The 12350-nt window shown below is 48.0% G+C and overlaps 1 protein-coding gene across 2 annotated transcripts in view; it reads left to right on the top strand.

The window, feature by feature from the left end:
• The window catches only part of ADAMTS17 (ADAM metallopeptidase with thrombospondin type 1 motif 17), a 300141-nt gene that overhangs the window by 271986 nt on the left and 15805 nt on the right, over positions 1-12350 (top strand). For both annotated transcript variants that reach the window (XM_088452708.1, XM_088452707.1), the window contains one exon: positions 4093-4297. In XM_088452708.1, the coding sequence (XP_088308834.1) occupies positions 4093-4297 (205 nt within the window). The remainder of the gene's footprint in view (positions 1-4092; positions 4298-12350) is intronic.

Here is a 12350-nt window from a genome sequence, read left to right as displayed (position 1 = left end):
AAGAGCTCAGGGGAGTATTGCAATAAACGTCTTATGCAATTTGCAACTGACAGTTAAATCTTACCACCTTGGAAAGGTAACCGGCGTCCTGGCACACTAATATGGTGGTGTCTGCTGCTGATCCCAGCTGGTATGATGGAAACAAGGGCCAACCAAACTGGTAAGTATATGGCTGTGGCCACTAATGTGAAAGCGGCTGGAAATGAAGAACCAGGGTGGAAAGTCCAGTGAGCTGCTCTGCCGAGGTGAATTAATGCCCACGTGTCCACCGTGTAACCGCTGTGAGGCGGCAGACGGGGCCAGAGCGGAAGTCCACGCGGCAGCTCTAATGAGTAACCCAGGCGGCTGTGATGCCGCAACGTGTCTGTCTCTGTGCTCACCAGAGCAATGGAGGTAGAGACGCTGGGAGGGGAGCGGTGGACCTGTTCGGGCGGCTGGAGTGCCACAGCATGTCCGTCTCTGTGCTCGCCGGAGCAGTGTAGGCAAAGCCAGCTGGAGGGAGGCGTGCAGCCAATCAGGTGGTGTCTGTGACCAGGAAACAAGGAAAACACCTTGACACCACTGTTCTAGAAAGAGCTAGATAAATGTTAAGTAGAATCTGATTGGTTGGTACAGTATGGGCAACAGCTCCACTTCTAAAATAAAAAGCACTTTAGTAAATATACCCCCCTGAGTCAGTGAACATTGAAGTACTTAACCAGTGGAGTGGTTTATTCAGCAGTAATATTATTAGCACAGCTGTACTCACTGTTATGCATATACATACATTGTGTTATGTTTTTATGGCTGGATTGTGAGTTATTTATGTGAGTTTTTGACGTGCAGTAAACCAAAGCTAAATTCCTGGTATATGGCTGTAGGCGTGGCCAATAAAGTTGATGCTGATTCAGACTCTCACCAAGGAGGTGAGCTTGAGTGGAGTATACAGATCACCAGCCGGTGACTATGTGGGTAGCAGTGCAGGATTGAGCTGTATCAGTGATTGCAGCAGGATGAATAGCAGGGTCTCTCTGGAGATAAGTGGCATTCTAAAAAACAGTGGTAAGATGGCGTTATTAAATTAAAGCCACCCTAAATATATGGAATATGCGTAATATGGAATATACACAGTAGCGCTCTCTGGATTCAACAAGAATTACTTTACATAAATGTGTGGCTTCAGCAACAGAGACAGGGACAGAGACATCACAGCAACTAAGTAAAACTGCTTTTTGAACAGTATCAGATCATATTGGTGTGTGATGTAACTCCAGCTGTCTACAGTAGTCTCCTGTTACTATATATCTAATGATAGATAACCCTGAACATTCACACTTGATATATGTATATTTACATTTGGAGGTTTAGTCCAGGTTACTGCAACTGAATTAAGATGTAAGAATAATGTTCGTGGATAGGTATTCCCTGAGGAAGTTCACAAGTAAATGACATGTGTAGGAACTTTGGTATTGGACACTGAAAATGAGCCTATATTTGGATCTGAAAATACTGCCTATATCCTAACTGAGCTCTACAGCCAAGGGAATATATTACAGGCAGTTTGATGGGGATGCGGTCAAAATGCAGACGGCCGGGAAGGCGTCTGACTAAATCCCGGCGTCTAAACCCGACGCTGGACTAAAGACAGGCGTTGAAATCCCGATGCCCGTCCAGATCCCGGCACCTGAATCTTGACAGACAGCTTCCCGGACAAAGGTAAGATGGGCATTATTGGGGGGGGGGGTTAAGTTTAGGCACCCCCGGGGGGACTTGGGGCTATTCACCACCCCGGGAGGGTTAGGTTTAGGCACCCCCGGGGGGAGGTTAGGGTCAGGCACCACTACGGGAGAGTTAGGGGGGGAGGGTTAGAGTACTTACCAGCCCCAGTTGGGATCTTCAGCGTTCGGGCTTGCGGCGTCGGTATTTCGTCAGACGGCTTCCCGGCCATCGGCATTTCATATCCAACCCGTTTGATGCAAGGAAGGCTGGACTACAGATACATACAGATAAGCACAAAATAATTTTCATTTGATCCAAGCACTTCTACACTTTACTGAGCACAGTTTTATTAATTGATATACTACACTTACAGTAGGTGCCTGCTCTTTTTGATTCTTTCTTATACACAGTATATAAATTGTGTGTGTGCATATGTATATTCACATTATATTGTATATTCTAGCACCACTCTTCTTCCTGTGCTCTCTTCACAAGGAAGCTTTGTACAGATTTTGTAAAATGTTCCTTTTTGTTTTCATCCTTTTACTAAATGAGACTTTATATGGCTTTGCTGTGCCAATGCGTGGTACAGGGTAGCTGACTGGGCTTCATAGCACCCATGGGGCAAACATAACTATGGCTGGCAAAGAAAACACTAAAGAGGCAGGGTACAGAGCAGACTAGTTTCTTTGTGTGTTGTCCTACAGTATATAGTAGCTAATCTCATGCACAGCAATGGCCATCAGCAATTCAGTGCTGAAATATACACGTGGGTCTGTCCTCTCTGGCACTGACAGGGTTAAGTGGCATCTGGAAAGATTCACAGGTCTCCGTGGTAGGTGGACAGATCCGGTGACCGTATATGAAAAAGTGGGGATGAGAAGGACGTTTCCCAATGCACTGTTATGCTTGTTTCCTGTACTGTGCTGAAGGGCAAAACATGTGCATCTATTTTGTTTCCATTTACTGAAGAAGTTAATCTGTAAATAGTGTTTTTATTAGCATTAATTCTAAATTATTTCCAGTTCAGCACCAAAACCAGGACACATAATGATGCACTATACCTAAAAATATTATCTTATATAAAGTAGCTACCAACAACTTTCACAAATGTATATATATCATACCTGCTAGCATTAATATTGGGGAATCAGGACGAGTATTGGATTATGCACAAAAAATAAATGTGACCTTGTATCATGGGAGTGTGACCACCCCCATCCCATTTTACTTCTTTGAAAGCACAGTTTGCATGCCCCGAACTTCCATACTTACCACGTGGTCGATCCTTCTGTCCTAACTCTGTCCCGTCTCGCTCATAGTGGGAGTTGTTGGGGTGTGCACCAAGGCTTCCACTGCGCGAGCATTTGTGAGACAGGACAGGCTATCTACAATTATTATGTAGATTTTGCATAATGTAATGTGACTACCATGGCAACCACAGTCTCATGGCACAGTCATCAGAGAGGTTTTGGTAAACCTCCTCTGAGCTCAGTCTGCTCAGTGCACTGTAACATACTCTGCTGCCTTCTCCTCCCTCTGCCCTCACATGACTTGTTGAGAACTGTGAGTCTGTGTGAGACCTGCAGTCATACTTGCTTTTCCTCTAGAGAGATTTTAAAAATGAGCACCATATGCTACTAGTTTTAAAAGAAACTTAGTCTTTCATTTGTTAGAATGTTTAAATAACAACGTAGGTTCCGTTCTGTTACATATATATTTATGAATATTACTAATAGTATTTTAATACTAGGTAATATATATTTTACATAATATGTTGCATTCGAATGTATTTAGTATTACGTTACTGGAAATTCAAATTTCTATGTTGATGGGTTTTTCCTTTCTGCAGTGTTGTGAAGAACTGAGTGTCTATGCTTTTACAAGTGCGGTGCATGATATCACAATATGTATGTTCTGATTTATTACAAACTAAACAACCCCAGCAGAACACTGAACAGCTAATGGGATGCAATTGAAAGGAACAGAGGTTCTCAAATCACCTGGGACCATAACACCATATTAATACTCAGTTATACCATTTTCTATATAAGTGACATCAATAGAAGATGACATTTCTGTTTATCATAGTTATACTGGAGGAGTCACACCGCAGGATATTAAATACGTTGTTATAAAGCAATGGAAAACATCAATAAAAAACAACCAGAGGACACTGTACTTTACTCGTGGAACTTCAAAGCACCAATAGCCAGAAATATTGGTGATATAATGGGGTTTTCACCACTTTATGTATCACTTCATTAAAGTGCTGTATTATCAAGGAAGAACTATTTTTTAATATTAATATCAATGTCTTTATTGATGGCATTGACCCTTTAAATACAAAGATTACAGTCGGTATACAATGTAATGGTCATCTTCATTCCTCAGGTGGGTGACGGGTTCTTGGGGTCAGTGCTCGGCCACCTGTGAGAAAGGCTTCCAGCAGAGAGAGGTGACCTGTGTGTACCAGCTGCAGAATGGCACTGATGTCCCCACCCAGCATATTTACTGCACGGGCACTAAGCCAGCAATAGTACAGACCTGTGATGGTCAAGACTGTCTGTCCATTTGGGAGGCTTCAGAATGGTCACGGGTAAGAGCTCGTAGCATTATTATTATTATTACTACCATAACATCCAATTTGTCTGTACGTTGGTAAAATAAAGCAGAGATTTTAAAGGCTATATTTAGGAAGATATGGCTGCTTCTCGTCTGGTTGGAGCTGAAACTTTAGAGCGGCACTAACATTCAGTGAGAAGCACACTGGGCTTACAAAAGCCACCGCTTCATCACAACGTCTCAAATCTTGTTTAAACTGAAAGTAAATGCTATTTATTATGTTGTTTTTTATTTTTAAATTCAAAAATACATAAGACATTTTGTAGTATAGTATAGCTTTTCTTCCCCTTACCACATACCTTGTTGTCAGATGGAATCCTGAGTACGGACATCTTACTGGTTCTCCAGTAAAAGCGCTGCCTAATGGTGCGTACACACTGGGCGATTAAAGTGGACGACTGAACGATAACGATATCGTTATCGTTCAGTCGTCCACTTTATCGTCCATTTTTAACACAAAAAAGATGAACGATGACGACGACGCGCGTTCCCGCGGGTCGTTCGTCATCCTCGTTCATCGGGCTGACATGCAGGCCAACCTGACGACCTCGTCAGGTTGCTGCATGTCAGGGAATGGGTGAGAGAGCCCGGCGCTGAACGATATCGCTAATGATATCGTTCAGCGGCTGTGCTCAATGTCATGAACGACATTGAGCACAGCCTGCCGGGGACACACTAGACGATATCGCTCAGGGAGCATATCGTCTAGTGTGTATGCACCTTAAGGTCTCGGTAAGATGGACCAGACCTTCTGCATTTCCCTCACACCAGCAAAACATGTGCATATTCATTTCAGTAACTCTAATCTAAATGTATTGCATTAATACAAATATCTTACTGTCATTGCTGGTGATAATGGGTCCCATACATCAGCAATCACATAAAAAAACAATTCACAGATTCTGCATTTTTCCCTCAATTTAACAATTCTCCACTACACCAATATGCATATGATTTCTACCTCATGGTCCATATATATATATTTGGACCCCATTACTCATTTAAGTTATATATATATATAAATATATATATATATAACTTAAATGAGTAATGGGGTCCATGCATCAGCAATCAATTGGGACAATTCTGTTTTGCAGAAGATTATGTAAAAAAAATCGGAAAGTTATGGCATTCACCGATTGGCGATTCCAACCAAAAAGTGGACTCGGCAAATCATCTTGGATTTCATCGGGACTGTAGATTGCTAGTATATGGTAACGATCAGCTGATTTGCAGACCATTACTAGTATTTTACTGGTAGAATGGGCACTTTCATGATTTGCAGATCTGATCTTTGAATGAAAAAGATCTGCACATCACTGAAAAAAACAAGAGATATGGTAAGAACTTACCTTTGTTATCTCTGAGTACAAAGTCCATAGGTTCCACAGGGTTGACCTTGGGGTATAGCTGGATCTAGATCCACGGGCACCACACAGTTAAAGCTTTTTCTCCCAGGATGCACTGGCTCAATCCTCCTCTATACCCCGCCCCCGAGCCACAGGCACCTCAGTTTGAGTTGGTGCCTGGCCGGAGTCGGGTCACCATTTGCACAGGGTGGCTGCTTAGCAGCCCCTAAGCTTGTATTTATTATTTCTACTTCAGGGTCCATAGGGTATCCACAGGATACCTTGGGGTATAGGTGATGACGTCAGTCTTCAGGCACCACAGAGTTAAAGTTTTCAGCCTCCCAGGATGCATCTGGGTCCCTCTCCTATACCCCGCCCCCGGCCAAGGCATCTCAGTTTCGTCGGTGCCTGGCCGGAGTCGGAGGCACTGTGCAGAGGGGGGCTATGAAGAGCCCCTGAAGTTTCTTTTAAAGGCAGCGCTGGCTGCACATCTGGGAGTACAGCATGGACAGTCAGTACTGACGTCCATGCCGTCTCCCCTACATCCCGCCGGTACTGATCCGGGGATGCTGGTAGACATCTGGGGTCACGGCTAGCGGTGCCCCCAGATGTCTTGGACCATGGCTGGATCCCAGGGGATAGCAGGTAAGCAGCGGGGTCCCGCGGTGGGTCCCCGCTGGTCACATGGTCCTGGGTCCCCAGGCAGGGGGCTCTTTGGGGACTGACTGCAGCGTGGAGCCAGGCGACCAACCTGCGCTTCCACTACCCCCTGGGACAGCGGTCCGCTGCTGAGCGGCATGCGCTGCGGCGTCCCAGGGGTTAAATGCATGCCAGGGGAGCGCGCTTTCCCTGTCTCACAGCCGGCGCCTCCCCTGCTGCACACAGCCTCTCTGCTCTGTCTGATTGGCCATAGTGTGTAAGCGCTCCTCCCCCAGGCCGGCCTCCTTCATCCTCTGCTCCTCGGTGGCCATCTTTGAAGCATGGTGAATGCTGCTGGAAGCCTGTGAGCGGTGGCATTGCGGTCTGGGTCCCCCAGCATACCTCTCCTCTGTTTGTCACAGGTCAGTGTATGCAGCGCTGAGTCCTACCAGCCTGAGGGTCTGAGTAGTTGATAACCAGCGCTAATAGTGCAGGGATTTGTTTCTTCTGCATTGTATGTGACTAATCTGCTAGCCTGCTGTCTGTACTTTCACTTTCTACTGTCAGCCTTATTACTGTCCCTGATCTTGCTCTGCTCAAAGCCCTTGCGGTGTGCAGGGTGTTCACACTATACCAATACGTATAGGTGTGAGTGTCACATACTTACCATCATGTCTGAGACTGACTTTCCTCTCCAGCTCATGTGTACTAAATGTAAGGTACCAATAGCGGAGGGGGAGGGTAACGCGGAGCGGTTATGTCCCCAGTACCTGGCACTGTCACGGCCGATTATGGTCACGGTCCCAGTACAGGAACCTCCCTGGGCTTGTTTCGCTAAGGCGCTTACAACCCTTGTGGGCCAGCTAGCTCCCCCACCTGCGTTTACCCAGACGGGTTTGTCCCAGCAGTCAGTGGTGTCGTCACCTATGTGGGAGTTCCCGAGACAATTGATGGTACCCCACAGTCTCCCTGTCCCTTCCCAGGTTTCTCCGGAGCCTGCGTGGGTTAATACTCTAACTACATAGGTTCAGCATTTGTCCGATGTTTTACAGGGGGAGTCTGTGTTGCGGCCTCATAAACGGCCGGTGGCGTCTTTATCTGCTCCTTATGGGGATGACGATGAGACGTCAGATGATGGGGAGATTCTGGATCTATCTGACCAAGAACCTCTCCGTACCAAAGAGCCGGACGCTAAGTCCAAGGTGTATATCCCTGGTCTTATTCGAGCGGTCTGCTCGGCTTTAGTTATGAGGATATTGATCCTTCGGTGGCCACATTCATATATACCTTTTTAAGGATATTAAGGGTGAGGCTACGGTGTTCCCTCTTTCTGATCAATTAGTGGATCATTTAGAGGAGGCGTGGAAAAGTCCAGGTAAACGGTTTCAGCCCCAGAGGCGCTTAGCCGTGGCTTATCCGTTTGCGGTCAATTTTTTTTTTTCTAAGTGGGAATCCCCTACGCAAGTGGATTCACATGTCACACGCCTAGTCAAAAGTGCCACGTTGCCTATGCCTTCGATGTCATCCTTGAAGGATGTCACTGACCGCAAGGTGGAGATCTGCCTCAAATCCGTTTATTCCCTTGCAGGGAAGCATCCGGCTCTGGCCGTGTGTTGGGTAGCCAGAGCTATGGAGCGCTGGGCGGATAATTTGGAGGCGTCTTTGGACTCTGACTGTTCGGCTGAACAGACCGAGTTGGTGGGCAATCTCCGAGACTCGGCCACTTACATTAATGAAGCGGCCTTAGATATTTGTAAGCTCACCTCTAGGATCTCCTCTGCAGCCGTGGCTGCTCGTCGCACCTTATGGTTGCGTTCTTGGAAAGCGGACACGGATTCCAAAAAGGGATTAGAAGGTCTGGACAGGTACTAATTGGTCCAGATCTGGACAAAATGTAGCTACGTTGGCAGCAGCAAAATCTGCATGTCTTCCGTCTGCTACGATTCCTTCTAGTGCTGGTGGGTCATCCTTTCGGCCTCACAGGGCCCAAGGTAGGCCTAAAGTACAGTCCTTTCCACAGCAGGCTGGGACCAAGAAATTGTCCAAGCCCAAGAAACAGGTCTGGAGTACCAGACGTCCGGCTCCTAGGTCAGATAACAAACCTGCGGCCTGACGGTCCTCCATCCCGGTTCTTTACCACAGGCCTTCTGCTAGACCGGAGCAAAGCCTCGGAACTGCGGAAGGTTTTGCACACTGCTCCAGGCCGGAGTTTCAGTGCATGTTCCAATTTCCCAGAGGGGCCTGGGTTTCTATTCCATTCTATTTTTGGTGCAGAAACCCAATGGGTCTTACCATTCAATACTCCTAAAGGCCCTCAACAAGTCCTTGAAGGTGCCTCTGTTTCGGATGGAGACCCTGCGGTCCATTATTCTGGCACTGGAACCTGGGGACTACATGGTGTCATTGGACATCCAGGACGCTTACCTGCATGTCCCTATTCTTTTGCGCCATCAGCAGTTCCTTAGATTGGCAATCTGCAACGAACATTTCCAGTTCCGGGCACTGCCTTTTGGCCTGGTGACTGCTCCACGGGTATTCACCAAGGTCATGGTGGTCATGGCGGCTCTCCTGCGGACACAGGGAGTCCGACTGTTGCCTTATCTGGACGTCCTCCTGTTGATAGCGGGGTCTCCAGAGCTTCTTTTACACCATCTGGATCTGACGATTGCGGTACTGCAACGTCACGGCTGTTTGACAAACTGGCAGTGGTCCACTCTCACCCCGTCTCAGAGGATCCTGCACCTCGGGGCCTTATTGGACTCCAGGCAGCAGTGGATCTTTATGATGGAGGAAAAGATCCTTGCTTTGTAGTTGAGGGTGCGCAGTTGTCTGCAGTGTCGTTGAGTGTCGATACACTCGGCAATGAGGTTATTGGGCTCAATGGTGTCGGTATTCGACATGGTGGAGTACGCCCAATTTCTCTCCAGACCTCTGCTGCTATTGATCCGGTCCTGATGGAATGGATTGCCTCAGTGTCTCAAGTCCCAGATGATGGGGCTCACTCCGGACATTCGCCTGTCTCTAACCTGGTGTTTGCAGACGACCCACCTCAATCTCCCAGCATTGTCAGCAGTGTTCATCCCGGGAGTCCTCAACTGGGAAGCGGATTTTCTCAGCAGGCAGGACGTGCATCCGGGAGAGTGGTCGTTACACCAGGACGTCTTTCAGAGTCTGGTGGACAAGTGGAGTCTTCCAGAGATAGACCTCATGGCGTCCCGGCACAACAACAAGTTGCCTGTGTACGGGTCTCGAACAAGAGACGAAAAGGCGTCTCTGGTGTATGCCCTGTCCGTCCAGTAGACGTTCCAGTTTGCCTACCTTTTCCCTCTGTTTTCCCTTCTTCCGCGGGTAATACGGAAATTCAAATCAAGAAGGAGGTACGCTACTGTTGATAGCTCCCGAGTGGCCCAGACGGCACTGGTTCTCCGACCTCCAGAGTCTGTCGGTAGACGTTCCTCTGAGGTTACCATTACGACCGAATCTGCTGTCACAGGGTCCTTGTCTTCACCCGAACCTGACTCGGTGTGGCTGTTGAAATGGTCATGCTAAGGTCCAGAGGGTTTTTCTGGCTCCATGGTGCAAACCATACTAAGAGCTCGTAAACCTTCCTCGGCAAGAATCTACCATCATGTGTGGCATACTTTCTTCCGGTGGTGTAGACCTAGAGGGTATTCCCTTAGGGAGTTCCGCCTGTCTAGGTTGTTGGCTTTCCTACAGGCTGGACTGGATCATGGGCTTCGCCTGGCTTCTCTGAAAGTGCAGGTGTCTGCCCTGTCAGTCTGGTTTCATCGTAGGATTGCTGCGCTCTCTGATGTGCACACCTTTATGCGAGGTGTTCTTCGCATTCAGCCACCTTTTGTTCCATTGGTGGCGCCTTGGAATTGGGCTGTGGTCCTGAGAGTTCTCCAGGGACCGCCGTTTGAACCACTGGACTCAGTGGACTTTAAATAGCTTACAGCTAAAACCATATTCCTTCTGGCCATTGCCTCGGCCAGAAGGGTTTCGGATTTAGGGGTTCTCTCTTCTCTCTCTCTGATTTTTCATAGGAATGGGGCGGTGCTTCGCACTCGTCCGGGATTCCTTCCCGAAGTGGTATCCAGTTTTCACATCAATGAAGAAATTGTTGTGCCGGCTTTCAATTCACCTGGACTTTCAGTGGGTGACGCCACTTGGGATGTTGTGCGGGCATTGAGAATTTATGTTGGCCGCACTTCTTTTAGGAAGTCGGACGCCTTGTTTGTCCTCTATGGCTTCCGTAAAAAGGGTTGGCCTGCTTCAAAGTAGACTTTGGCAGGCTGGATTCGTATGGCAATTTCAGAAGCTTATCTTCATGAAGGTCTTCCAGTTCCCTCCTGGGTGAGGGCTCATTCCACTAGGTCTGTGGGTCCTTCGTGGGCAGCTAGACATGGTGCCTCTGCAGTTCAGTTCTGCAAGGCTGCTGCGTAGTCTTCTGTCCATACCTTTGTGAGGTATTACGCTTTTGACACCTTTGCCTCTCAGGATGCTTCCTTCGGGCGGCGGATTCTCCTCTCAGCACAGGAGCGTCCCCACCCTTGAAGGATACTGCTTTGGGACATCCCCAAGGTATCCTGTGGATACCCTATGGACCCTGAAGTAGAAAATATGAGATATGGTAAGAACTTACCCTTGTTAGCTCTATTTCTACGAAGTTCATAGGGTTCCACAGGACTCCCGCCCTGTCGCATCTGTACTGCAGATGGGCTTTATTCTGGTCACCGGTTTTTCCGTCTCCCTATGGTGAGAATGTGATTCTTGTGAGTGTCCAGATTTTTTCTTCTCTCTCTTTCTTCTCCTCCTCCGGCCTATGGCTTGTGACGTAACTGAGATGCCTTGGCCCGGGGGCGGGGTATAGGAGAGGGACCCAGATGCATCCTGGGAGGCTGAAAACTTTAACTCTGTGGTGCCTGAAGACTGACGTCATCACCTATACCCCAAGGTATCCTGTGGAACCCTATGGACTTCGTAGAAATAGAGATAACAAGGGTAAGTTCTTACCATATCTCATATTTTTTTGAGTTAGTTTTATTTTTACTTTACACTCATCAGAGTGGCAGCGTCGGACTGTCCAGTGGACATCCACGCTGCCACTCCTACACCCGGGCGGCGTCGTGACGTCAATACAGATCTGGGTATCATGGCGGGGCCCCAGAGTCTGTACTACCTGGGCTCTGGGGGATCCCTGGACTGTGGCCGGATCGACGGGGATCAGGTAAGACGTGCGTGTACAGTCTGCAGTCCTCAGCCTCTGGTCTCTGGGGACAGACCGGAGGCGGTGGCGGCAGGCTCCCCCTCTTAAGAGACATAGCCCGCACGTCCACTAGACCACCAGGGAAATATGGCGGTAAGCGGGAGCCAGCATCTCAAGGGTTAACGTCCAGCCAGGGGAGGCAGCCTTCACTGTTTAGCGGCTCCTCCCCTCAGCGCGCCTTTCCGCTTGGGTTTGGCGACACTGTGCTGCTCTCCTCCTACGGCCACACCTCCAGTGAGTTCTCCGGCGGCCATCTTCCCTGGCACATCGCAGATCTCTCGGGCAGCGCGTGGACCGGTCCCCCTGTGTAGCTCTCCCCTGTTAGGACAGCGTACACAGCACTATAGTCCTCCCAGACACTGAGGGCCTGATTCAGACTTGGGAATAGAGTGAGATATCTCTCTCAACTGATCATCTTGGTGAAACCATGCTATACTGCAGGTGGGGCAGATTTAAAATGTGCAGCGAGTTTTAGATTTGGAAGGGAGGTATCCAAACTGACACCTAAATTGTAGAGTAATAATAAAGTTGTGCAGTATTTGTGGGCTACATGTAAAAGCAGCCAGTATTTACCCTACATGCAAAAAAAAAATTATGTATTTACACCCATTGCATTGCAACATGGTTTGTCCAGATACACAGTTAAGTGCTATCTCTCTCTCTTTTCCCAACTCTGAATCAGAGCGCTCTGCTGCTCCCATTCTGCTCTCCTGCAGACGCTGGTCTGCAGGGGTAAATATGGAGGATTTATCACAAGATGTGCTGTGTGT

This window comes from Taudactylus pleione, unplaced genomic scaffold (assembly GCF_031769625.1).
Source record: "Taudactylus pleione unplaced genomic scaffold, aTauple2 ptg000556l, whole genome shotgun sequence".
NCBI classification, from domain to species: Eukaryota; Metazoa; Chordata; class Amphibia; order Anura; family Myobatrachidae; genus Taudactylus; species Taudactylus pleione.
The sequence above is the reverse complement of the archived record's forward strand: the minus strand, read 5'-3'. Positions and strand labels throughout refer to the sequence as shown.